The sequence below is a fragment of the Suillus discolor genome (assembly GCF_016758755.1).
Source record: "Suillus discolor strain FC423 chromosome Unknown F5147scaffold_32, whole genome shotgun sequence".
Taxonomy (NCBI): Eukaryota; Fungi; Basidiomycota; class Agaricomycetes; order Boletales; family Suillaceae; genus Suillus; species Suillus discolor.
This window is the reverse complement of record NW_024541279.1, coordinates 10,353-35,586: the sequence shown is the minus strand read 5'-3', so window position 1 is coordinate 35,586 and position 25,234 is coordinate 10,353. Positions and strand designations below refer to the sequence as shown.

Sequence of the window (25,234 nt, the reverse complement as noted above, 5' to 3'; positions counted from 1 at the left end):
TATAGAGCACTCCATGTGACCGTGTCCAATTTACGCGTCGCGTTCTGCCACCAACGTCCATTATGCGTTTCAGAGCTACCATAGAGAATGCCCCAATTTTCTATCGTCAGTAATTATGTGGACTATATATGTTTCGTTTTTTGAATCATTTTTAGGTCTTATACAAGCGGTGGAAAAATTACAGAAAAAGTGTATCATGAAGTTCACCGAAACCGAGATGCACGTCATTTGCAACGATGATGCAAACGAGGGTGGAATTCAAGTCTGGTCGTAAGTTGAATTCAGTGTCTTCTACCGCACGTATCTTATATTCATGGATAGTGTCGTAAAGGTCGAGACCATGTTCACGTCATACCGAATTCAGTCCAATGCAAACAATGCAATAACCCTGACACTGTCTACAGAAGCACTGCTATCAGCTCTCCGATCGTCTTCATCATCAGCCTCGTCGTCCTCTGTAGCAGCTGCTATTATTCCTTCATACGATGCTGATGAAGTCGTCATGAAGCTTGCTAAGAAAAACGAGCAGGCCGTGTTAAGCTTCGAGATGTACGGGATGTCTAGGTCAGGACGCAGAGTCCGCGTTGCGCACGATGTACGTATAGACGTGATGCGGCCAGCAGAGAGTGATAAACTCCACGAACCACGGTGCCCAGACCCAGAGGTAGGTGTTCGTTTCATTTCTGTTTACCGTGAAAGCTAATACACATCAGGTTCATGTCTTACTCCCCCCTCTCCTGAAAATCCGTACCATAGTGGAGAGGCTACGTCCACTCTCAGACGTGCTTGCACTGCGTGCGAACAACAGTGGCATCCTTCAATTATCTATCAACACCGACACCGTGAAACTCGAGACACAATGGGTTAAATGCGGTAACCCATCAATGGGTGAGCAACGCGGTCCACTCTGCTGAAGAGATCTTTTCTGACTCCCCTCAGCCAAACATGAGATAGCCCAGAACGACGAAAACGACGATGCAGAAGACATCCTACTGAATAAGCCCGACCCTGACAAAATGTTTTGCGTGCTCGTCTCCATCCGGAGCTTCCTCAAGTTTTTAAACAGCCATGTTGTATCCGCTACCACCATCTTGTGTACGTATTCCTAATTGCATGTTCCCTCTCACCAATGCTTTTATCCATACAGGTTTATGTCACAATCACTGTGCTATCTTGTACGTCTACATTGGCGAGATAGCTGACGCAGGAGGCGTCCTCACGTACTATATTCCGACCGTCATCAATGGCGACGAGTAATTTTCAAAGACTATTCCTTTCTTCCATCACGGTGAGCGTGTCCGCAAATGTTTGCCATCGCAATCTGATAATCACAAAGGCTATGCTTGTAGCTGACCAAATGATAACTGGTTTACGTAAAGGGGTAAATTTCCGTCCGCTTTATATTCACTTATCAGCCGACATAACTACCTTCCCATGCCAGCTCCGATGATTTTCCGGAACAACAATAATAATATATTTCAAGCGAGGGTAGAGGCTACAGAGAGAACATCAGATGAAGAAAGTAACACAATGGAACCTAACATGTAATGTGAGTAATACAAAACATTACGTTTCCCAGAGTAGGCAAGGAGTGGTTTCGTATTGTATTTCTCGTCGTACAACCCGCGATACCAGCACACTCGTACACCTAATTCCACGCTTCCGAGCATACCTTGTCCGGACGTCTGCTGTTCCGGCCCTTGCAGTCTATCTTCCCACAATCCTGACACGCATTCATACAAAACGTGCGTCCGCCCTTGCCCTTGCAATCCTGCGAACCGCACTTGCAGCAGTGTCGAGTTCGCTTCTGCGAGGGCTCTAGGATCGCAACTTCACTCGTCTCTCCATAACCATACGCTCGTTTAAGTCCATTTTGCTCACTTGGCGTGTGCGGCTGAGAAACTGGTGGAGGTGGAGCACTTTGACTTTGGGGGTGCTGAGGGTAATATGAGTACCCGGGATAGGCATACGATACATACGGGCCTGGCTGTCCGAAAGCAAATTGTTGTACCTGCGGCGGAGCCTGTGCCTGTGCCTGAGGTTGAGGCTGAGGCTGTACGGACGTGGACACTGATGGAGTAGGATGGTCAGGTGTAGCACTACCAAGAGTAGATGTCGAGGGTTGAGGCATAGAGGGATGAATTTGGGTTGATGGGCCAGGTTCTGGAGCACTAGAGTCTGCTTTCCATGCATCGCTGAACTCGCCTATAGCATCCTGCTTGTGCTATTAGCAGACAAGAGGCAGAATGCGGATAGATGCATACTTGGTTATTGTTGTCGATTTCTCGACGAAAGATATCAGCACCCACACCACCATCATCAACATCATATTCCTGATCTTGGTCCCTTTTCTCGTCAGGAGGCGGGTTTTGGACGGCGTTGATGATATTGAGAATGTTGTCCTTCGGCATCCCAACTTTGAGACAGGCTTTCACCATGTTCCAAAGCGTTTTGGAGACACCGACAGCATGCCAATTCCAAACATTGTTTCCAGGGCCCAGATCGGCGTCACCCTGCAACAACCGCGCTGGAAACTCTTCCCTTAGCCTCACGGGAAGTCCCTGCATAACAGACGCGTCCGTGCTGGCGAATTTGCGTCCTTCAGGAGTCGTGCTAGCGATACACGATACACTTTTGCATGCGTACTCGCATCCGATGATGAAGAAGGGTTTGTCGAGGTCGTAAACCTTGACTGGGCCGCTACGGATGCGGCCTCGGTTTTGGAGAGTGCTCCCGCACACGGTGCAATGAATGCCAGCGAGAACGAGAGGTAACGGATCCCAATACAAGAATCGATGCTCGGAGTGCGTGACTCGGGCAGTTGTCCGAGGCGCAATCAATGATAAATAAGATGGCGATGAAGGAAGCCATAAGGTCCTAAGAACTGAATAGAGAGAAGGAATGGGATGTGCATCTTTGTTTTGGTTTTGAGATGGCATAAGTGATGCAAGGTGGGACCTGAAAGCTTCTTCAACAGTAGGTCCTCCGCTGGCGATGGGATTAGGTGCAGCGATAGCTCCCAAGAGGGCCTGCATGAGCACGTTGGGCTTTGTACATGAAAGCTCCGCCCATTCATCACGATTGAGGTTGGGATCTATGGAAGGATGCTGAGTGTTCGGGACTGTATTGCCGTTGGTGATGGGAGGTGTCGTTTGTGGGGCTTGAGGGGTGAATCCTTGCCATGGAGGTGGGATGCCGGGGTGCTGTGGATAATATGCCTAGGGACAAACGATCATTGCTTCGGCAACCTTGAACAAACTAGAACACGTACTCCAGGGAATGGTACACCAGGCGGAAGCTGTGGGGCATCCGCGCTCAGCTTTACACTCGATCGTCGCTGCTGATTTGCTTTCCGAGCGCCGACAGATCCGGCAGGTAAACCATCCTTACGAGGGCGGCCTACCGGACGCTTGATCTTTTCGCTGATGATGGCGGGATCAGGAGGCTGTTTCTTCCCACTTCCTTTGGGTCGTCCAGGTTTGCGCTTCGGGGGAGGCTCATTAGGGTCTACAGCTGCATGGATGTCAAGGGTTAGCAAAGAATAATATGCGGAAATGATAAAAATTGTACCCTGCACAATGGCAGAAGCTGATTCGACTGGCATGTTCGCCATGGTGTTCTCCATGGAGAATTTCTGGGGATATGTGAGCACTGTTGAGACATAAAGGAAGTATAAGTTAAAGATGAAAGATTGCAAAGAGATATCCCTGCAACAAAGGCCGAATATACGACATAACTCAACACGCCAGAAAGTAGTTATCCAAGATAAACCGGTAGGAGATCGTCTATTGGGTGGCTCAAAAATGTAGTTAAAAATGAGAAAAACGTAAGAAAATAGAGAATGAATCTTTAATGATAAAGCATGAATCTTTGATGATAAAAGACGTAGAGCTTACCACTGATGAACGGTAGTCTTTCTAGCTAGTTAATGGTGAGTTTCTTGTTAGCAGTTGCTAACAGCTTATCCCCTGAGACGCTCGGCTGTGGTCGTGAGAAAGCGGTTAGGCGACAAATGCTTTTCCTGTTTTATTAGATCGGAGCTTGAATTAAAACCTTAAGTGCGTTTCAACTTTTTACTGGTCCTAAATGCTATCGATTATGGAGGTGAGTGAACCAAGATTTCACTGTTTAAAATCATCTCTTTCACACTATACGATGATCTGTAACCGAATGCAATTAGGAAGTGCCGTCTCAATGTCATCACTTGATGACTCGTGTCGAAACTCGGTTCTCTGACTTATCATTTGACTCGGTGTTCATTTGAAAATTTGCTGATCTTTTTCTCTATAGGTGCTTAACCCACTCAAGAATTTACATTCGCTACCGTACCGTTCTACAAGGTAATAGTACAAATTGTAATTGCATTACAGTAATATTGTGTTTTTAGAAAGCCGCCTCTATAATATATGTTTCATTTTTCTAGTTGGATAATTGATAATGTAATGATCGATGGAAGCACGCCACGATTAACATCAATCACCACCAAATTCAGAACGAACATTGAGAGGGTCAAGGTTTTGGTGCGGAATTTGCTCGGACAGGTCATCTTGGTCGTATCCATGTAGGTGTGAGCTGGCGCTCCATGAGCCAGTACCCATCTTCGAACTAAGCTGGAAGGTCGGACGTAAGTGTAAACCTGCCGAACATGGACGGCTGCGTACCGCGGTCTTCCGATTCAGTGACTCTATGACCAGCATGAAAGAGCTTGAACCGATCTTCCTAAGCGTGTGTTCACCAACCAAGTCGAGCGTAGACTTGTTGATCAAGCCAGCATTCAGACTCTCCTGGCGCCGGCAGCGCGGCAGGACAGCGTCCCACGAGCAGTAGAGACGTGGTGTGTCTCAGCGAGCTCAGACGACTGATAGCCCAAAAATTTCACGTTCATCAAATACAATCTATCATCTATCTGAGTTTGATGAAAAAAGGAGAAGTGACCGTGTTGAGTAGAAGGCCAAATGGCTGATGGCACAGCAGCTCTGGTTTGCAGGACGCAACTACAGGCTACCGTGACATCTGTCATCTGGACTGGACTCGGGCAAATGGGAAGGATCATGCTTGTGAAAAGCTATAACGGATGAGGTGCGATGAGTTGGAGAGAAAGAAGTGAATTATTAGCAATAGTTCGTGATGTGAATGGAAGCCTAGTAGATGGCTGAAGGCAACGAGTCTGCTTCCCGGTCATCACCATATTACTCATCTGGGCTGTCCGAAGTACTGGGTCGCGGGGAAGTCAAAGCATATCCTATATCAGGAAAGTTCACGGGATATGCTTACCTTGTGTTGATGGTCTAGATACAGTGTGTGAAAGATGAACGCAAAGCGTGGCAGTGAAGATGATGCTATGGGGCTATCGTCCCAAGTAAACTTGATTTGCGCAAGCTGGGTCGGAGCCCGATTGTAATTGTGAGAGGGCGCAGGCTGTCGACGTTGCGCTCGAAATGGCTCTAAATCCGGTCCCAAGGCGCAGATTGCTATCAGGTCGGAAAAAGCTGCGGGATATTAGTATGCCAGCTAATGGGACGTATACTACTGTGCGATGCTTATATGGATTTCCGATGCAGGCCGGATCAATGCAAAGACAATTTGGATGAGTCACGAGTGGTATTGTGGCGCCCGCATTTTGATATACCCAGTCCTTGATGCCCATATCGTATTTGCAAAGTTTCGTTGTCTGAGTACATGGATGATAAGGAAGCGACTGCGATGCGTAAAGCCCAGATGACTGATAAAACATTGGTGCTCAGATGTGCTTTCATTCATCTAGGCCATAGAGACAGACAAGGAATGAATCACGCGGATTCATGGCTTGACTGTATGCCTCTATCACAAATGAGCATGGCAAGGAGATGAGCTGCTGAGTGTGGAGTGGAAATTAGAGAATCGGAGCTTCAAGCTGGAAGGACTCAAGTGAACCTGTATAATTAATGATTAGACATCGACCACGATATTCTGAAATTGTGTGCACAAATTCAGTCGCGCTATCGTAGCGTTCCGTCCATGCGACTGCAAATTACGTGTCAGGCTTGCATCCTTGCAATGATCTATTGGGGCTACCAGTAAAGTACCGATCGAGATACACATCCACCATCTGGACTGAATGAATATAAAGTATAAGTAGCGTGTCTAGGCTCAGACAGCTGATAGCGCAAGGGTTCTGCGGAAAATCGATTCTCGCCTTCTCCTGAATTTGTGTTTGTTCTAACACAAAGAGGAAGGAGGAATAAAAGACGTGGGCAGGCGATGATCTTATGATAAACACTACCATCGTGGCCATGATACAGCGTTGGAAATCTTATGGTCAGATAGGGCAATCGTAGTGGATTGAAGGTAGAGAATGGGGAAGATAGGCATGCACTCGAAGTTGGAACAACCAATAAGCACAAACGAAACGGTGTGACCGGTTTGTGGAACGAATCAACGTGATGATGGATCGATGACTTCAGGTATCGATGGTGGGAAGTTATCTTTGGGGAAGGCTTGAATACGAAGCTTGGATGTTTGATTTTGGCCGAATGGGGGACAAAGTCCAAGTGTGTACTAAATGGACACACATGGATGTTTTTGTACTATGGTCAGACGTGATACCAATCGAGGAATGCGTTGGCTGATGGTCAGATTACACGCACCCTGCGGTGCAACTCAAGTATGATCCAACGATATTGAGCACGACAATTAAATTATGGGGTGAGTATATACCTCTGTCACAAATAAATGCGCATGCCAAGGAGACGAGAGCTTCAAGTCGGGAGGCATTAAGCCGACCTGCGAAAGTATCAGTAAGCCGCCAACCACGATATTCTGAAATACATACTTTGATCAGATCGCAATGGCTCTATCATGTGGTGCCTGAGCAAAGCAAAAGAAGAAGCGAGATAGAGTCATGAAACCCCAGATGAGTGATAATGCGTCAGATCAGCGAGAATGTCTAGCGACCTTCACCATTCACCTGGGCAGAACATATGGGATGCGATGCAAAATCCTGTGGTCCAGGAGAGTAAAAGTAGAGTGTCTGAGCTCAGACGGCTGACAGTCCCAAGGATTTCACAATCATCAAATCCACATCGTCTATCTGAGCATAACAGGTGGAAAAGTGACCGTGATGAGTAGAAGCCCAGATAACTGATAACACAGCGGCTCTGGTTCGCAGGACACAACTACAGTGGCATCTGGACTGGACTCGAGCGAATGAGGAAAATTATGTTTGTGGAAACGAATAAAGTGTGAGGTGTATAATGGATGGGGTACGATGAGGTAGAGAGAAAGAGCAGTGAATTAATGGCAATGATTCGTGATGCAAGTGAGTGGAAGGTACCGAGTCGCAGGGAGCCAGAGCATATCCTAGATCAGAAAAGTTCAAGGAAGATGCTTACCTTGTTTTGGTAGTCCAGATACGGTCTCGAGGCACGTATGAACGATGAGCGCGAAGCGTGGCAGTGAAGACGACACTATATATGGGACCATCATCCCAAGTAAACTCATTGAGGCTAGCAAGGAATGATTACCATGTGAGTAAAAATGAAGGCGCGGGCCGCGTTGCTATCGACATTGCAAAAAATATGCTCTAAAAGCTTCTAAAAGGCTCTAGTCACATAATGGAACATGGCGAAAGTAAATTTCTGCATATTGGAAGATATGAACGTTAACATTGATCAACGAACATTGTGTGGAAATGTTCGATTTCGGAGTATCAATGTCCTCTATTGCTTATTGGTAAGAATATACTTTTGATTGAATTGACGACTTCAACTTTTGCTATATTTCGTATCGCAATACTTACTTCACCCAGTTAGGAACTACACAGATACCAAGGATGCCAGTACTAGTGCATGCGGCATGGTGTCACCATGGCATCATGCTAATTTTGGCGATACAAGCGCTGAACGGTGGTATATCTAGCACGAACATACTGCCGTGACCGAAGTCTAAATGATCCCAGTTGGTGGCCAATAATCATGGATATTGTTTTCAGCTATTGGACGGGTTTGTTTTTATCAGTCGGTGATGTCTCGATCTTCTAACATCGACTTGCGGCTTTGCAGTTGCCGCAGGCGTCGTGGTGGTATACGATTGGGGTGAGCAAGGCAGTGTTCGAAAACCGTTGATATTCTCATGATATTTCCAGCACTAACAGTCGGACAAGAGGTATGTCGATGTTATCCCGGAGCAGTCAACTCGCTAAGAATGGTGTCATAGATCGAACTTATCTGGGTGAGTGACACCATATCAAGAGAAAAGCAACAGAAGACAATGGATTTGTACCAGAAGCAACGGTGGTCTCTCATGACTGCGCTTTACCTGGTTGTTCGTACCTCATGTTATACTGTGGCGTGGTTGATGACTGTGCTGACTCCAAAATGCTTTAGATACGCTATATTGGATTGCCATATTCTATGTATGTTTTGGGGGTCAAAATTTTGATGCTGTACTAATAATCCGTTTCTCAGTATCAATGTTCTCAGTATGTTTCATATGCACCGTGTTTGATTCTTCTGACCGGCGGCGCACAGTGAATATACCATTTGTCTCACTGACAGATGCAGTGAGTATTCTGCAGCTTGCATCTCATTCTCATCCAATGAATACATTCATTTGTAGGGGTGAGTGAGATTCTGACCATTCAACTTGGCCCACCATAACGACTCGATAGGTGTAAGTCGGAGTGTTTGATCATAGTACGAGGGTGGTCACTAATTGGGTGTTTCAGGCTATATTATGGACTACGCACTGAATGTGACATGTGTGGTCGTAGCTGCCATGGTGGGCGGTGAGTTTCCCGGCTGCAATACCTCAGTGATATGTGATATTAACTCGATCGAAACACGGTGCAAGTCATCATGATTGCTCGGCTGCATGCTATGTATCAGGGATCTAGAATGATACTGATCACCCTTGTTATTATATTCCTGGCCGCCAATATCGCCTATGGAGTCAATGCGGCAATAGCACTCAGACATCTTGTAGCGCGTAAGCTTGACTTGTTGACTTGAAGAAGCTAGCTCATTGTATGAACGCTAGAGGAACTGATACTCTCTGGCACGTATATGTGCCTTTTTTCATTTGAGGGAGATGGCAAACTTTCGTTTTTAATGATTTGGATTATCAACGCTGTTTGGGAGCTCCTCGCACTGTGTCTTTCGGTCTGGATTGTTGTGAAACATTTCCGTGACCTGCGACGACTCGGCTCATCGACAGGATCGACCATTAGGGACTGTTTCAGAGTGTTGATAAGATCTCATGTGCATTATTTTGCATGGTGAGCTTGTAGTGTGAATGTGCTTATGATGATCTGCTCAAGTTCCGCACGTGCTAGCTTCCTTGCCAATGCCTCTTGCCTCGCCTTTATCACTGGCGCTTCAGAGATGGAGGTGCGCCGACCCTTCGCTGACGTCTGCGTGTAGCCACTGCTCATCATCTCTGTAGACTTCGAGTTACATGGAAATTTTGACACTCGGTGGTGTTCTTCAGGTTTTATTTGGCGTGCAGGCGTTTGTGCTGGGACCACGCCTGATCCTTAGCATACGACAATATCACGCTAAATTCGTGGCCGAATCTGACGCTGAAACTAGTATGGATCCGATTGCCTTCCAGGAGCGTGTACATGTATCAACTAGCAGTACTGTGTAGGGACATGCTTGCCAAGTGTTCGGCATGGAGGAGAAAATGGTTGAGGATTTGTCGTAGTATTTATTTTAGTTATGGTGTCTCTGAGTCAGTGTATTAAAGACCGCGTTTATGTAGATATTTCTCGTTATATCACGACTAGAAGTCAGAGTCAGTGAACTGCCCGCGCACCCTTGAAGTGTCAAGTTGCACTAAGCGTGAAGCTGAAAAGCATGGGGAGAAGATGAAGTGTACTGAGTGGGGAGCAGATGGTTAGAGAACGGGAGCTTCGATTCAGAAGGCTTCGAGTACACCCGTCAAACTATTGACGAGGCATCACTACACTATCAGAGTTGTACCATCGTAGTGCCGCACCATGCAACTGCAAACCGTGCGTCGGGTTTGCACCCCATATCATCCATCTGGGCAACAGAGAAGTAGTAAAAAATCGTGCGTGAAGGGTGGAAGGAGGTACTGTGCAAGCATCATTCAACGATATTGAGCATGACAATTTACAAAAGAGACTTACAGTGCGAGTATATGCCCTGTCACCAACGAATGGGTGTGGCAAGCTTAGTCTCAGCTTACAACTTGGTTCAAGCACGGGTACTTTGTTCCAGTAGTGATACAACAAGAAATAGATTTTGCCTAGACCTTTCAAATATACTTCAAAACACCATATGTTAAATGAATACCACGACGGATCCTCCACCAAATTTCTCCTCCCTGCAGACCACACGGCAAGCATTTCTCTACACAGTACTGTTAGTGGATACATGTACCTCTTGGAAAACAATTGTATTCATGCTAATTTCTGCGTCAGAGTATTCCACGAGTTTGGCGTGGTATTCTCGAATGCTAAGAATGAGGCGTGGTCCTAGCACAAACATCTGCACGACCGCTAAAACCAAAAGAGCAGCATAGAGTATCTGAGATCCAGTAGAAATTGAATTCTACAGAAATGATGAGCAGTGGTTACACGCAGATGTCAGCAACAGGTCGGCGCACCGCGATTGATGGCGAGACATTAGCAAGCTGGAGGCAAGAGACACTGACAAAGCTAACATGTGCGGAAATTGAGCAACAAATATAACCGCGCTCACATCACAAGCTCACCTTGCAAAATAAAGAACATGAGATTGTATCAGCACTCTGAAACAGTCCCCGGTGGTCGATCCTGTCGATCCTGTCGATGGGCCGAGTCGTCGCTCACGGAAGTGTTTCACAGCAACCCAGACTGAAAGACATAGTGCGAGGACCTCCCAAATAGTGTTGAGCGTCCAAACCATTGAAATAAGAAGCGGTGAGCCCCCTTCGATTCCATAATCGCACAAATATGTGCCAGAGAGTATCATCTCCTCTGGTGTTTGGCCAATGAGCTGTGTTCTCAGGTCAACAAGTAAAACCTACCTCCTACAACATACTTGAGTCCCATTGCCACGATTACTCCGCAGGCGATGTTGACCGTCAGAAAGATAATAACAAGGAAGGTGAGCATCATTCTAGATCGCTGATACATGGCATGTAAGCGATCAATCATGATGACTTGCATCAGGTTTCAGTCGAGTCGATGTCACAGAGATATTGCAGCTACGACCACATTTGTCCCACTCAGTGCGTGGTTCGTAATAGTGCCTAAAACTCCCAATCAGTGAACACCCTCGCACTAGTATCAAAGACTCCAACTCACACCTATTGAGTCATTATGTTGAGCCAAGTTCAATGGTTGGAATCTCACTCACCCCTACATATGAGTGTATTGATTGGATGGGAATGAAATGGTTGCAAAATACTTACTGCATCTGTCAGCGATACTGGTATAGTTGCTGTGTCTCGCCAGTCAGAAAAATGGAACACAGCGCATATGAGACATACGCAGAAGATAGACACTAGTTGTCAGAGATGAGTCATTAGCACAGTGCAAATTTATCGATCTCGACACATACACAGAATATGGTAGTCCAACATAGCGTATCTGGAACAATTTCGGGTCAGCACGACTGTCAATCATGCCATAGTATAACATGAGGTACGAACAAGCAGGTATAGCACAGTCATGAGAGACCAGCGTTGCCTCTGTCACAAGTTCATTGTATTCTGTTGCTTTTGTCCTGATATGGGACTGTGATCACTATTACGCACGGGACTACTTCAACACCAGGAAAGTTCCAGTCGTTGGTAATGTTGTCAACTTATTTCCAACGCGATTTTTGTGGTGTTTTCGCTGCGAGTTTGTAAAAATTGAGGAGTTCCCTATGAAACCATGTAGTCATCCATCTAATACAGGTCAAGGTGTGATATGCGTGAAACACGTATGTACTCACTCTTCGGCATCGCTGGCTGAGCCCGAGGCGTAACAGCCCGGATCTGATTAATACTCTTATGGAATTCTGCGGCATATATACTACTAACGTCAGAGAACTCAGATAAGAAACCGTGACGCAGAGTGAATCAAGTATATCTCACCTTGTCCGCCGCCTGATACGCTCGAATCATTGGGCTATCATGATTATATCAAAACGATGAACAAAGAGATGACAAGCATAGAGCGAATCCGATGCCACAAAGCACTATGTTCGATGCATCGTGTACTTGATGTGATGGGGATGTATTGTTGCACTGCCGCATGCATCCTTGATATCTGTTGAATACTTCAAGTTATACGGACACCATCCCAAAATCAAAAGGGAAATTACACACGGGAGACAATAAACCTGCAACACGCCAGTTGAAGCCACAGTGTGTACAGGCTTCCATCAGATTGGCAAACAAGTCATTGGCAAATTACGATCGGAAATTGGAAATTGAGTTTGATATAGAGCACTGGAAATTTGTACAAAATCTACTTCAAGTGGCTCGGACTTCTACCTCGGCCTCAAGCTTCAACAAATTTCAAGAGCCTTATGTATCATTTTGTCTAGCTCTACTTTTGGATATAATCCTGTGGAAATTTGATACGATCTTACCAAATCAATCTAGGAAAAACATCATCTCACCAATTCCGTGATGTAGCTTTGCTGGTGTCTCTTGCATGCAGTTTGTTATACACTCTCTAGAGCTCGAGGTGCGCCGACCTGTCGCCGACATCTGCTTCTGACCACTCCTCATCATTTTTTTTCTGTAGCATCCAAATTCTATGGCATATAATATAGTCAGTGGTGCTTGTCAGATTTTATCTGGCGTGCATCGGTTTGTGCTGGGACCACGCCTCATCCTTGGTGTTCGAAAATATCACGCCAAACTCGTGGCCGAATCCGACGCAGAAACTAGCATGAATTCGATTGTCTTTCAGGAGCGTGTATATGTACCAACTAGCAGTTCCGTGTAGGGGAATGCTTGCCGAGTGTTCTGCAGGGAGATATTTGGTTGAGGATCATGATATTCAATAAGTTATGGCATTTCAAAGTATATTTAAGACGAACTTTATGTAGACATATTGTATTACGTCTAGCAACCAACCCAGTCCTCGATACCCAGACGACTGATTCTATGTATTTGCGAAGTTCTGCTATCTGATCACACTTATGATGAGGAAGTGACCGCGATAAGCCCAGATGGCTGATAACTCATTGGCATTCACATCCATCTTGGCCATGGAGAAGGAAAAGGAATAAATCACCCGGATTCCGAGTCATGACTTGAATGTATGCCTGTATCACAAATGAGCATGACATGCATAAACACGTTGATCAGAGTCACGCCATCGTAGCATTCCGCCCATGCGACTGTGAATTGTGCGTTGAATTTGCATCCTTAGAGTGATTTCTCGGAGCTACAATGACTGTCAGAGTAAGTACCGATCGAGATTCATACTTGTGTCCACAATCTGGACCGAAGGAATAGAAAATGAGGGGAAAGTAGAAGTAGCGTCTGAGCTCAGAGAGCTGATGGCACAAGGGTTTTGCAGCATGTCGACTCTCTCCATATTTTTGAACACAAAGAGGAAGGAGGAATAAGTGACGTGGATAGGCGAGGATCTTGCGATAAACACTACCATCGTGGTCATGATACGGCGACCGCTGACCAGGACGACAGAGTGGCGATTGGAAATTTATTGGTCAGAGGGCAATCGTATTGAACCGGAGATAGTGAGCGAGGAAGATAGGTATGCATTCAAAAGTTGGAGCAACTAGTAAGGACAAACATGGTGCGTGATTGTTTCATCATCAAATGCCAAATATTTAAGGAAATAATTGGCCATCCAACTCGTCCAGCATCTCTTTCAACTCCTGTTGCTTCCTTGTGATGGCATGGGGCAACCACATATACTGAAACATCCCTACGTCAAGACCCTTTGGATAAGCATCATAGTAGGAGACATACATATTTTGATGACGGTAAATATAGCACCTACGAGTGACGTAGAATTAAAAACAGACATCGACGATCAGTCTCGAGCGCGAGGTTGGATATGCAACTTTTAAGGGCCACTGATGGAGCAGAAACTGTACAGGGCCGCGAAATGCTGTGAATCACGAGTCTGAACACAAAGAAACATAAGTAGAAGCGCATTTATTATCAAAGGCTAGATGGTTGATAATATCATAACTCAACAAGAACCGTGGTGTTATCAATAATCTAAACCAAATGAATGGAAAGCGAGGGGCATGGAAGGTTGAAGTAGTAATGACTCACCCTTCTCCTGAACTAGCGTGGGTTTGAATACAAAGGTCTAGGAGGAATAAGTGACATGGACAGGCGAGAATCTTGTCATAATTCTGCCAGCATGATCACGATAAAGCGGCCGCTGACCAGGTCATGAGAGTGGTGATTCTGAATTTGGTGGTCAGAGAAGGCAATCTCGGGTCTGCATGCAGACGTGGTAATGAAGGTGGAAAACGGGGAAGATGGGGATGTATCCAAAGATATCTTGTAGGAACAATAGAGAGTGCCGTGAATCGTGATGTCTCCCATTTGGACCGTTCGAAAGACCAATAATAAAGACAATTTGTGGACGACCGGTGAAACAGTGTGCATGTACCAACTAGCAGTACTGTGTAGGGAAATTCTTGCCGAGTGTAGGAGATTGGTCGAGGATCTGTCGTTTATTCAAGTTACAAGACGAAGACATATCGTATGTTTTTACATAAGCCTCGAAATTTCATTCTGGATTATTTTACTCAGTACGGACACCTATCCACTTGCTCGGATCCCAAGTGAATGCGAACTACTACTTTCCCACTGGCACAACGCAGAAACCAGATCTGAACAAATAGTACTGCTCTGCAAGTAATAAGCACTACGCCGTTCTGGAACTCAAGTACTCACATGTGCCACTCTCTCTTGTTGCCTCACTTGCATCGATCATATCATGGAGGCAATCTGGCAACCGTGAAAGCTTCACCAACACATAATGGTATAGCCAGCGTTGTTTCAAACAGTGTCAACAAATACAAATGCCTTATGGACGCGTTCTTGCACTTGGATGCATTCGTAACGTGACTAACGTCCAGCTATAACGAAAGTCTAGCTGGCGCGCGCACCGGGGTGGCGGCAACCTTGTGGCCCATGTTCAATTATTGCTTCAACACTGGTTTGGGAATGAAGAGGTCCGTATCCAACGAGGCACATCCACCTAATTCCCATTCTGACGGACGAGGTAGTCGCTTGTCGAATGTGACATAATCGGTGGACACTCAGTAGAGACTGCAAGCTCAGTGGAGATCGCCAACTCTCTTCGCCTCACTCCATTACTGTATGATTCGACGCTCGGAGACTGAAGTTGCTTTCTTCCAAGGGAGCGATGATAAAAGGCATTAACACCGTTGGGCGGCTATGCATCCATGAATGAGCGCCCGTCGCGCGATCCTTGCGCATTCCCAACACGAGTTCAAGTTGCAACTTCAAGGTCGATCGAGAGCAACGCCACTTTGCTGACATGCCATTGCAAGGCTACGAAGGACGGTGGATGAATATTTGAATGCCCGTCGACGACCGGTGTTGAGCTGAAGATGGACTCGTTACTTGTCCTCTTTCAAATGCTAGTTCTTCTTGAGAAGAGATTCAGAGTGTGTCTTTCTTTCCGATAACACTTGAGCTGAACGTTCCGGACTATACAGAGTCCCGTTGATACTTTTTTTTAATTGTCCTGATGGCCAAGCAAGGATTTCGAAACGAGTCGTACACCTCAAGAACAGAAAATGCCGTTGCATGGAAGCTGTAGTATTACCATTGGACGTCAATTTTACCACGCCCTGGATCAGTTAACGTTGCATTGCATTTGACTCTTGAACTTCATCTCAAGCTGGTGTCCTTTGGCTTCCGGGTGTGTTTTGGTTCCGCAGCTGGCCCTTGACCGGGTGGAGGTCGTCATAGAAGCTACGTATCCAATTCTGACCATATTGGCACGTTTGGCCATCGTCCTCTTGACTCAGTCACACCTTTGACAGATGGTTTTGTTGTTCTGCACGTGTACTCGGCAGGGGATATTGATACTCGATGTCATGGACGGCACGCTTTGTTGAAGGCCAAGGCCACTGGCAACTGACTCATATTCGATGGACATGGTTCTGTTTGCCAACCAACGAAAATTTCACCGTCCAAGCCCTGGCACCTTGACAGCTCACGAGGCCAGAGTCCTCACCAACTGATATTGGGACAGCTGGAACGATGGCCCTCCTGGCAGGTCGTCCAGAACACTTATATACTACAGCGGGCTTCGCAATCTTTCACCGCTCCCTCAGATACTCTAGTCTGCAAGCATAACTATCACAATCGCCGAGTCATTACTATCATGTCGGGGGGCTCTCAACACTACCAGACCAACGGAGTATCTGACTCGGAACCTGTGAGTTGTAAAATCTTACATGATATCATTGCGATTAAATCCACGATTGCAGGGACATTTAATCAATGAGACGTTTCAGTGTTTCTGGGATTGTTACGCACCAGGATTGCATTGCAACGACCTCTTTTACGGCTACAATCTCTCTCGTCATTTACGTGAGAGACATGAACTTTACGGGCCAGAGTCAGACAATGCCAGCGTTTTCTGCCAATGGAACTCTTGTAATATGGAGGTCAACAAGGATAGGCTCACGAGACATATCGAGCAAAAACATCTGAAGATTGTGCACGTGTGCGGGTGCGGCAAAGTATTCTCGCGCGGAGATGCTCTCCTCAGACACAGGAGAGAACAGCAGCATTAAATAGGGAGTCTTTTGACAAGACATCCCGTTCTATCTATCTTCTATCCCATGACTTCAGTTTAAGTATCTGTTGTCTATGTTGCTTCCGACGTACTTACTAGCTCTGTTTACCCTGGCGGTATTATATTCTAGTTGAAGTACGAAACCCTAGAACAAATTGGTAGCAGTTTGTCAATTTTGCGAGTTAGACATGATGCATGATGGCCAGGCGGCTTCTCTTACTATGTGCACTATTGTGTAATTGTGTCTGACAGCGTTGCAGGCCTACATAGTCTGAGTAGTACTATGACATGATCGTCATTCTAACTTCTAAGTACTTTAGCAATGGTGGTATGGCATCAATATCTGTATGCCTATAAATAGGTTAAACAGAAACCAAGTGGAAGAGGATTAGAGTACTAGCTATTAATAGATAAAATACTCGACCAAAACTCATGCGCACGGCCCATCTGTTGTCCTCTGACCACGCTCGGTCTCTTTCAAATGGATTGAAGCAGGATGTAAATGTTTTACGGAAGATGTCTCATCTCAACTTAAACTTTGGATCTAGTTTGTGATTACCGTGAAGAATGTGGCATCAAATTAGAAGTAGCATGACCGAACCTCGGGATCAAGCTTCTTGAAGCGCTCAGCGCTCAAGTTTAGCACATCAGACTGCGATACTTTCGGCCGCCCATTCAAGCCTCACCAAATATTACTGGAAGATGATACCAATATTCGGACACTCATTCACGGACGACTCATAGACTTCCGGCAACTGTGACAGCTTCACCAACACATAATCGATTTAATCATGATGGTATAGCCAGCGTTGTTTCAAATAGTGCCAATAGTGTCAACAAATACAAATGCCTTATGGACGCGTTCTTGGAACTTGAAATGCATTCGTAACGTTCAGCTTTAGCGAAGTCTGGCTGGCGTGCGCAGGGTGGCGGCAACCTTGTAAGTTGTAACCCATGTTCAATTATTGCTTCAACACTGGTTGGGAATGAAGAGGTCCGTATCCAACCTGAAGCACATCCACCTAATTCCCATTCTAACGGACGAGGTAGTCGCTTGTCGAATGTGACATAATCGGTGGACACTAGAGACTGCAAGCTCAGTGGAGATCGCCAACTCTCTTCGCCTCACTCCATTACTGTACGCTTCGACGCTCGGAGACTGAAGTTGCTTTCTTCCAAGGGAGCGATGATAAAAGGCATCAATACCGTTGGGCGGCCATGCATCCATGAATGAGCCCGCGATCCTTGCGCATCCCTAGCACGAGTTCAAGTTGCAACCTCAAGAGCAACGCCACTTTGCTGACATACCATTGCAAGACTACGAAGGACGATTGTTGGATATTTGAATACCCGTTGACGACCGTGTGCAGATCATGCAGCTCCACCGGAGGCTGACACCCACTCCGATGACTGGGAATGGACAGGTGGTTTTGAGAAGTTACCAGGTACATCTACAGCACGAGAGCTTGATGGGCAGTGTGTTGAACCAGTCAGTGCCGATGTTCGTCTCTCAGCACTCCGAGGCACATCGACATACCACTTCTCTACTGAAACCCTTCGTGGACTTGCCCTGCTGCTATTTTAACGCCTCAAGAATGGTGTTTCAAGCATCCCTAATGTTCCACTGACCTCAACATTCCCTTACCGCTCTGCTAATGGTAAGAATGGCTCATCAGACTCGGAAATTCAATTTGACTGACATCATTCTTACTAGGCGCTGCATGTTTTGTTTGTGAAGTCGACGGAGAAGTTCGTGGAACATTGCCTAAGCGTTATCGCTGCCTTCGCTGCCCAGCCGTTGCATTTGAAGAACTCGGCCCAAAACTTATTGAGCACATGGGGGGTCATATTTTATTTGATCAGAACTTACGAGACAAGCACAATGTCTGTGGCTTGTGTCTCAGCATTGGGTTATGCGAGATTCGGCTTGCGAGAGGCGCTGGAGGTTCTGAAGTTGTCGACATCAGTCGCTCGCACTGCCCAAATCTATTCAAGATCAAGTTGAAGAATGCACGCAAGTCAACAAAGCACTCGCCTTGTACAAACACCCCGCTTCATTGCCCGTATTGCGACAGTAATGCTGCTCCAGTCTGGAAATACTCGCTGTCACGTCACATCGATATCCTGCACCCATCAGCGAATAAGGCACGGTTCGAAGAATTGTGGAGAGTTGACGACGAAGAGAGCACACAAATATCAACAAAATTCAAAATGAAGGCTCGGAAACGAAAGCAAATGACAGCAACATCGATGCTGCGCATTTCCGAAGAGCACAGTTCAAGAGTGGCATTACGACAGTGAGTTTCAGTATGAATGAGTCGTGTCTGGATTGAGTAGACTAATGAGCACCCGGACAGACAACAGACAACGGATCACTACACCACTGAGTCTGTGGCTGACTCTGAATCAGCACAAACATCTCTCGCTCAATCATCATCTGCCATATTACTTGGTAAACGTCTGCGAGGTTTGTCTGATGCGAGTGATAGTCAAGACGTACCTTCTGCGCCAAAACCTCGTCTCACCATCAAGATTCGTCCCTCAGCAGCACGCCTCAGCTCGGTTCAAGTGAAGAATCGTGTCATTCCAGACTCGGATGCAGACACTCAGCCTGATGACCCATTGCAAGATGAATTTTGCTGGTGTCGAGGGCCGGAGTCCGGAGAAATGGTCCAATGCAGCTTTGATAGCTGTAATGAATGGGCACCTGTCTTGTTTCGATGTGCTTCTATCACCGTGGCTGATTCCGTTCCGTTTGGGATACTAGTTTCATTTTGAATGTGTTGGTTTGCTTGATGCTCCAGAGGCAGATTGGTTCTGCAGTGACATGTGCAGGAGCAACACCAGCTCTCAGAAGAAGACAAAGTGATGTTTTTTAAATCTAAAAGTCGTATATACGATGCCTAGGATGTTTGGCAATACATTGACGATGTGTGGAAATGTTCGATTTCGGAGTGTCAATGTCCTCTATTGGGTATGCTTTAGGGCTCCGTAAAAAACTACCGAGTTTTTGACGTTGGAGTTTTTGACAGGTTTTTAACGTGTTTTTAACGAGTCGATAACTCGGGGTTGATATTGGGGTGTCAAAAACTCGTCAAAAACTAAAATATATATGTATATGATCTCGGGAACATAGCCTATCGATCCGAACATCCGAAATCACCGAAAAATCGTTAAGAATAGACCGACGATCTGTCAACTACCGTCCAATTGAGCGTTCGGCTGAATCGGCTCAATGATTGCAACAAAAATTTACCTTGATGAGCTTCTTCGAGGACATTGGGCGCAACAACGCACAGTTGAGCCACCTCCGAAAGGCACTCGCACAACTTCCACATAGTATCCCCCTCGGAAACTCCAAATATAATTTTGAGCACTATGCTCCAGATCCAGAGAGGGTCGAACTCTATGGCAGTACCGAAGCCGCACTGAATAATGTGCTCGAGGTCACATTTGCACCCAGAGGCCGGAAGGATGAGTCGGCATGTACAGTGGGCATTTGCATTACCGTAGCGAAAAAATGTCAAAATGACCTGAAAAAACGCATTTTTTGAGTCTGTCAAAAACTGGTCAAAAACTAGTTTTTAACTCGTGTCAAAAACCCCTCGAGGGTGGGGGTGAGTTAAAAACTCGTCATTAACTCTGTGGGTAGTTTTTCATGGAGCCCTAGTATGCTTGGTAAGATGACTTCAACTTTTTGATATATTTCGTGCAATACTTACTTCACCCAGTTAGGGACTAGACTCCAAGACGGGCATCAATATTCATCGCCATCATGTCGATTTTGGCGATATGAAGCGCTGAACGGTGGTGTATCTAGCACAAACATACTGCCATGACCGAAGTCTAGTTGGTGGCCAATAATCATGGATATTGTTTTCAGCTATTGGACGGGTTTGTTTTTATCAGTCGGTGATGTCTCGATCTTCTAACATCGACTTGCGGCTTTGCAGTTGCCGCAGGTGTCGTGGTGGTATACGATTTGGGTGAGCAAGGCAGTGTTCGAAAACCATTGATATTCTCATAATATTTCCAGCACTAACCGTCGGACAAGAGGTATGTCGATGTTATCCCGGTGTAGAGATACAACAATTGCTGGGCACTACATGAAGTAAGTGGCCAGCAATATAAAACATGTTGTGGTCGTGCACAGCCTAGTCTGCTTTACTTGCAAGACAAGTGTGTTCGACCCGAGGGGTTAGCTATTGGATTGGTCTGTAGTTAGTGAAATGATAAAATGGTCAAAAGTCCGAGCGCGGGAAAAAAAGTCCGAAGGTATATCTACGATGTCCGATGCCAAAGCATCAGGTCCGATGTTTTCGGGTTGCGGGTTAGCGGGTTTTGGGTTCGGGTTTAGCGGGTTAGCGGGAATGGCGATAGCGAACGTCGGGAAAGCGAGCGGTATGTGGATATATGTTAACGACGGGTATTTCGGATAGAAAGAGCGGTAATATTTGCAGTGTCAACAAAGAACTACTTAATATTGGGTTTGACCACTAAGTATTGGGGAACGGCTCCCTCCTACTTGGATGATGAAAATACTCGTAGTCGGTCCAATATATATATAAGTACGTAGAAATACGGAACCCTATAGGCGAAAGTAGCAGCCGACGATTTCGGGTCCGAAGTACATGTAAACTAACATGAGGCGCTGCGGATGATGGGAAAACATGTAATAGTGCTTGCTACGACGTGAGTAATGTGTGAAATAATCAACTACTCACCTAGTGGGGCTAGCAAGATGGGACGGGACACGGATAGGGCAAGAGCGCGGGAAAATATCGGGTTTGATGCGGCCAAAACATCAGGTCCACTTGTCAAAGCGTCGGGTTTGCGTCGGGTTGTGCGGGTTACATCGGATAGTGATGGGCATTGAACGTATATTGGGAAATCAGTGAATACGAGCCTAGTGCGAGCTCGAGTGCTACACCGGAGCAGTCAACTTGCTAAGAATGGTGTCATAGATCGAACTTATCTGGGTGAGTGACACCATATCAAGAGAAAACCAACAGAAGACAATGGATTTATACCAGAAGCAACGGTGGTCTCTCATGACTGCGCTTTACCTGGTTGTTCGTACCTCATGTCATACTGTGGTGTGGTTGATGACTGTGCTGACTCCAAAATGCTTTAGATACGCTATATTGGATTGCCATATTCTATGTATGTTTTGGGGTCAAAAAATTGGTACTGTACTAATAACCCATTTCTCAGTATCAACGTTCTAAGTATGTTTCATATGCACCATGTCTGATTTTTCTGACTGGCGGCGCACAGTAAATATACCATTTGTCTCACTGACAGATGCAGTGAGTATTCTGCAGCTTGCATCTCATTCTCATCCAATGAATACATTCATTTGTAGGGGTGAGTGAGATTTTGACCATTCAACTTGGTTCACCTAAACTCGTGGCCGAATCTGATGCTGAAACTAGTATGGATCCGATTGCCTTCCAGGAGCATGTACATGTATCAGCTAACAGTACTGTGTAGGGACATGCTTGCCAAGTGTTCGGCATGGAGGAGAAAATGGTTGAGGATTTCAATGGATTTGTCATAGTATTGATTTTAGTTGTGGTGTCTCCAAGTCACAGTGTATTAAAGACTGGATATTTTTTGTTATGTCATAATTAGAAGTCAGTGAACTGCCCGCTCATTCTTGAAGTGTTGCACTAAGCGTGAAGCTGACGAGCATGGGGAGAAGATGAGGTGTACTGAGTGGGGAGCAGATAGTTGGACAACGGGAGCTTTGATTCAGAAGGCTTTGAGCATACCCGTCAAATTATTGATGAGGCATTATCCACATTTTATTCATCACTACACTATTGGAGTTGTGCCATCGCAGACAGTGCCGCACTATGCAACTGCAAACAATGCGTTGGGTTTGCACCCCATATCATCCATGGCATCTGGGCAGCAGAGAAGTAATAAAAAAACATGCGTGAAGGGTGGAAGGAGGTACTGTTCAAGCATTATTCAACGATATTGAGCATGACAATTTACAAAAGAGACTTACAGTGCGAGTATATGCCCTGTCACCAACGAATGAGCGTGGCAAGCTTAGTCTCAGCTTACAACTTGGTTCAAGCACGGGTACTTTGTTCCAGTAGTGATACAACAAGAAATAGATTTTGCCTAGACCTTTCAAATATACTTCAAAACACCATATGTTAAATGAATACCACGACGGATCCTCCACCAAATTTCTCCTCCCTGCAGACCACACGGCAAGCATTTCTCTACACAGTACTGTTAGTGGATACATGTACCTCTTGGAAAACAATTGTATTCATGCTAATTTCTGCGTCAGAGTATTCTACGAGTTTGGCGTGGTATTCTCGAATGCTAAGAATGAGGCGTGGTCCTAGCACAAACATCTGCACGACTGCTAAAACCAAAAGAGCAGCATAGAGTATCTGAGATCCAGTAGAAATTGAATTCTACAGAAATGATGAGCAGTGGTTACACGCAGATGTCAGCAACAGGTCGGCGCACCGCAATTGATGGCGAGACATTAGCAAGCTGGAGGCAAGAGACACTGACAAAGCTAACATGTGCGGAAATTGAGCAACAAATATAACCGCGCTCACATCACAAGCTCACCTTGCAAAATAAAGAACATGAGATTGTATCAGCACTCTGAAATAGTCCCCAATAGTCGATCCTGTCGATTGGTTGAGTCGTTGCTCACGGAAGTGTTTCATAGCAACCCAGACTGAAAGACACAGTGCAAGGACCTCCCAGATAGTGTTGAGCATCCAAATCATTGAAATGAAAAGGGCTTCGCCTCCTTCCATTCCATAAACGCACAGATATGTGCCAGGGAGTATCAGCTCCTCTGTTGTTTGGCCAATGAGCTGTGTTCTCAAGTCAACAAGTAAAGCCTACCTCCTACAACATAGTTGAGTGTTATTGCCAAGAGTACTATGCAGGCAATGTTAACCATCAGAAAGATAATAACAAGGAAGGTGAGCATCGTTCTAGACCCCTGATACATAGCATGTAAGCGAGCAATCATGATGACTTGCATCAGGTTTCAGTCAAGTCGATGCCACAGAGGTATTGCAACTGGGTGACTCACCGCCTAACGCAGCAGCTATGACCACATTTGTCACACTCAGTACGTGGTTCGTAGTAGTGCCTAAAACTCCCAATCAGTGAACACCCTCGCACTGGTATCAAAGACTCGAACTTACACTCATTGAGTCATTATGTTGAGCCAAGTTCAATGGTTGAAATCTCACTCACCCCTACATTTGAGTGTATTGATTAGATGGAAATGAGATGGTTGCAGAATACTCACTGCATCTGTCAGCGATACCGGTATAGTTGCTGTGTCTCGCCAGTCAGAAAATGGAACACAGCGCATATGAGACATATGAAGAAGCCAGACACTAGTTGTCAGAGATGAGCCATTAGCACAGTGTGAAGTTATTTATCTCGACACATACACAGAATATGGTAGTCCAGCGTAGCGTATCTGGAACACTGGGGTCAGCACGACTGTCAATCATGCCAAAGTATAATATGAGGTATGAACAAGCAGGTATAGCACAGTTATGAGAGACCAGCATTGTCTCTGTTGCAAGTTCATTGTATTCTGTTGCTTTTGTCCTGATATGCAACTGTGTCACTCACCCAGATGAGTTCAATCTATGACACCATCATCTTAGCGAGTTGGCTGCTCCGGCGATAACATTGACGTACCTCTTGTCCGAGTGTTAATACTGAAAATATCATGAGGATATCAATGGTTTTCGAACAATGTCCTGCTCACCCCAGTCGTACACGACTATGATGCCAGCAGCAACTGCGAAACTGCAAGTCAATATTATATCTAGACATCTTGATGCGACAAACCCATCCAATAGCTGTCAAAAACACCTAAATTGATTGTCGGCCACCAACTGGGATCATTGGAGATGAAAGTCATGTTCGAGGGATGGATATAAGCGAGTGGGGAATGTCAGTGGTGTATGACGATAGCGTTCGTGCTAGATATAGCACCGTTCAGCCCTTGTACTATCACCAAAATTAGCATGATGCCATGGTGACACCATGTCGCATACACTGGCATCCTTGGTATCTGTCGAATACTTGTACGGACACCATCCCAAAATCAAAGGGGAAATTACACGCGGGAGACTGAAGCTGGTGTACAGGCTTCTGGCACCACATTGGCAAACAACTTGAAGTCATTGACAAATTACGAAATTTAGGATCGAAAATTGGAAATTGAGTTTGATCCTTGCACAACTTGAAAGAGAGCACTGAAATTTGTATGTCAAAATCTGCTTCAAGTGGTTCAATATTCAGTCGAAGACTTCTACCTCGGCCTCAAGCTTCAAAGCTTCATGCTCGGATCCCAAGTGAACGCAAACTTTTAGAATTGACTACTTACCCGCAATGCAGAAATCAGGTCTGAACAAATAGTACTGCTCTGTAAGTAATAAGCACTAAGCACTAGGCCGTTCTGGAACTCAA

General features: G+C 45.7%; 8 protein-coding genes across 8 annotated transcripts; 4 read left to right on the top strand and 4 right to left on the bottom strand.

Annotated features, from left to right (window-relative positions):
* Positions 1-35: 35 nt before the first annotated feature.
* F5147DRAFT_208874 (cell cycle checkpoint) lies at positions 36-1,409 on the top strand. Its single transcript, XM_041428596.1, has 7 exons — positions 36-105; positions 156-270; positions 322-664; positions 714-888; positions 940-1,095; positions 1,148-1,288; positions 1,337-1,409. The coding sequence occupies exons 1-6, from the start codon at positions 63-65 to the stop codon at positions 1,255-1,257; spliced, it is 942 nt and encodes a 313-aa protein (XP_041292021.1). The 5' UTR covers positions 36-62; the 3' UTR covers positions 1,258-1,288; positions 1,337-1,409.
* F5147DRAFT_208887 (uncharacterized protein) lies at positions 1,350-3,917 on the bottom strand. Its single transcript, XM_041428597.1, has 5 exons — positions 3,897-3,917; positions 3,571-3,661; positions 3,272-3,513; positions 2,265-3,218; positions 1,350-2,215 (listed from the first exon to the last, which is right to left on the bottom strand). The coding sequence occupies exons 2-5, from the start codon at positions 3,623-3,625 to the stop codon at positions 1,649-1,651; spliced, it is 1,818 nt and encodes a 605-aa protein (XP_041292020.1). The 5' UTR covers positions 3,626-3,661; positions 3,897-3,917; the 3' UTR covers positions 1,350-1,648.
* Positions 3,918-6,596: 2,679 nt separating this feature from the next.
* Positions 6,597-7,577, bottom strand: F5147DRAFT_208836 (uncharacterized protein). The gene is made up of 4 exons (XM_041428594.1): positions 7,371-7,577; positions 6,947-7,069; positions 6,812-6,887; positions 6,597-6,762 (listed from the first exon to the last, which is right to left on the bottom strand). Exons 1-3 carry the CDS (start codon positions 7,477-7,479, stop codon positions 6,817-6,819), a joined length of 303 nt encoding a protein of 100 aa, XP_041292019.1. The 5' UTR covers positions 7,480-7,577; the 3' UTR covers positions 6,597-6,762; positions 6,812-6,816.
* Positions 7,578-7,922: 345 nt separating this feature from the next.
* Positions 7,923-9,728, top strand: F5147DRAFT_837412 (uncharacterized protein). The gene is made up of 13 exons (XM_041444069.1): positions 7,923-7,980; positions 8,040-8,072; positions 8,123-8,142; positions 8,194-8,208; positions 8,263-8,301; positions 8,364-8,392; positions 8,445-8,458; positions 8,508-8,543; positions 8,705-8,764; positions 8,830-8,964; positions 9,016-9,253; positions 9,311-9,365; positions 9,421-9,728. Exons 1-13 carry the CDS (start codon positions 7,953-7,955, stop codon positions 9,622-9,624), a joined length of 906 nt encoding a protein of 301 aa, XP_041292018.1. The 5' UTR covers positions 7,923-7,952; the 3' UTR covers positions 9,625-9,728.
* Positions 9,729-10,245: 517 nt separating this feature from the next.
* On the bottom strand, positions 10,246-11,178 carry F5147DRAFT_837411 (uncharacterized protein). The gene is made up of 5 exons (XM_041444068.1): positions 11,011-11,178; positions 10,717-10,960; positions 10,609-10,660; positions 10,383-10,553; positions 10,246-10,352 (listed from the first exon to the last, which is right to left on the bottom strand). The coding sequence occupies exons 1-5, from the start codon at positions 11,150-11,152 to the stop codon at positions 10,284-10,286; spliced, it is 678 nt and encodes a 225-aa protein (XP_041292017.1). The 5' UTR covers positions 11,153-11,178; the 3' UTR covers positions 10,246-10,283.
* Positions 11,179-18,156: 6,978 nt separating this feature from the next.
* F5147DRAFT_761317 (uncharacterized protein) lies at positions 18,157-19,674 on the top strand (the record flags this gene model as incomplete). The annotated part of the gene is made up of 5 exons (XM_041440525.1): positions 18,157-18,195; positions 18,345-18,408; positions 18,465-19,047; positions 19,108-19,420; positions 19,518-19,674. 5 exons carry the CDS (start codon positions 18,157-18,159, stop codon positions 19,617-19,619), a joined length of 1,101 nt encoding a protein of 366 aa, XP_041292016.1. The 3' UTR covers positions 19,620-19,674.
* A 336-nt stretch (positions 19,675-20,010) lies between these two features.
* On the top strand, positions 20,011-20,554 carry F5147DRAFT_653379 (uncharacterized protein; the record flags this gene model as incomplete). The annotated part of the gene is made up of 4 exons (XM_041433779.1): positions 20,011-20,236; positions 20,332-20,367; positions 20,403-20,428; positions 20,486-20,554. 4 exons carry the CDS (start codon positions 20,011-20,013, stop codon positions 20,552-20,554), a joined length of 357 nt encoding a protein of 118 aa, XP_041292015.1.
* Positions 20,555-22,882: 2,328 nt separating this feature from the next.
* F5147DRAFT_837409 (uncharacterized protein) lies at positions 22,883-24,683 on the bottom strand (the record flags this gene model as incomplete). The annotated part of the gene is made up of 8 exons (XM_041444067.1): positions 22,883-22,989; positions 23,020-23,190; positions 23,246-23,297; positions 23,354-23,607; positions 24,389-24,403; positions 24,458-24,477; positions 24,528-24,560; positions 24,611-24,683. 8 exons carry the CDS (start codon positions 24,681-24,683, stop codon positions 22,921-22,923), a joined length of 687 nt encoding a protein of 228 aa, XP_041292014.1. The 3' UTR covers positions 22,883-22,920.
* Positions 24,684-25,234: the final 551 nt, after the last annotated feature.

Excerpts from the sequence above, each read along its gene's own strand:
- F5147DRAFT_208874 (XM_041428596.1), top strand. The coding sequence starts at position 63 with ATGCGTTTCAGAGCTACCATAGAGAATGCCCCAATTTTCTATC. Across the intron at positions 271-321 it reads GGTGGAATTCAAGTCTGGTC|TGTCGTAAAGGTCGAGACCA; the intron begins GTAAGTTGAATT and ends ATTCATGGATAG. Across the intron at positions 1,096-1,147 it reads ATCCGCTACCACCATCTTGT|GTTTATGTCACAATCACTGT; the intron begins GTACGTATTCCT and ends TTATCCATACAG.
- F5147DRAFT_208887 (XM_041428597.1), bottom strand. The coding sequence starts at position 3,625 with ATGGAGAACACCATGGCGAACATGCCAGTCGAATCAGCTTCTGCCATT. Across the intron at positions 3,514-3,570 it reads AGCTTCTGCCATTGTGCAGG|CTGTAGACCCTAATGAGCCT; the intron begins GTACAATTTTTA and ends ACATCCATGCAG. Across the intron at positions 3,219-3,271 it reads CTGGTGTACCATTCCCTGGA|GCATATTATCCACAGCACCC; the intron begins GTACGTGTTCTA and ends GTTTGTCCCTAG.
- F5147DRAFT_208836 (XM_041428594.1), bottom strand. The coding sequence starts at position 7,479 with ATGAGTTTACTTGGGATGATGGTCCCATATATAGTGTCGTCTTCACTG. Across the intron at positions 7,070-7,370 it reads ATCTGGACTACCAAAACAAG|ATAGACGATGTGGATTTGAT; the intron begins GTAAGCATCTTC and ends TGTTATGCTCAG. Across the intron at positions 6,888-6,946 it reads ATCCCATATGTTCTGCCCAG|GTTTCATGACTCTATCTCGC; the intron begins GTGAATGGTGAA and ends CACTCATCTGGG.
- F5147DRAFT_837412 (XM_041444069.1), top strand. The coding sequence starts at position 7,953 with ATGGATATTGTTTTCAGCTATTGGACGG. Across the intron at positions 8,302-8,363 it reads TGACTGCGCTTTACCTGGTT|ATACGCTATATTGGATTGCC; the intron begins GTTCGTACCTCA and ends AAAATGCTTTAG. Across the intron at positions 9,254-9,310 it reads CATGTGCATTATTTTGCATG|CTTCCTTGCCAATGCCTCTT; the intron begins GTGAGCTTGTAG and ends CGCACGTGCTAG.
- F5147DRAFT_837411 (XM_041444068.1), bottom strand. The coding sequence starts at position 11,152 with ATGCAAGTCATCATGATTGATCGCTTACATGCCATGTATCAGCGATCT. Across the intron at positions 10,554-10,608 it reads ATGTCTCGCCATCAATCGCG|AATTCAATTTCTACTGGATC; the intron begins GTGCGCCGACCT and ends TCATTTCTGTAG. Across the intron at positions 10,353-10,382 it reads ATACAATTGTTTTCCAAGAG|AGAAATGCTTGCCGTGTGGT; the intron begins GTACATGTATCC and ends AGTACTGTGTAG.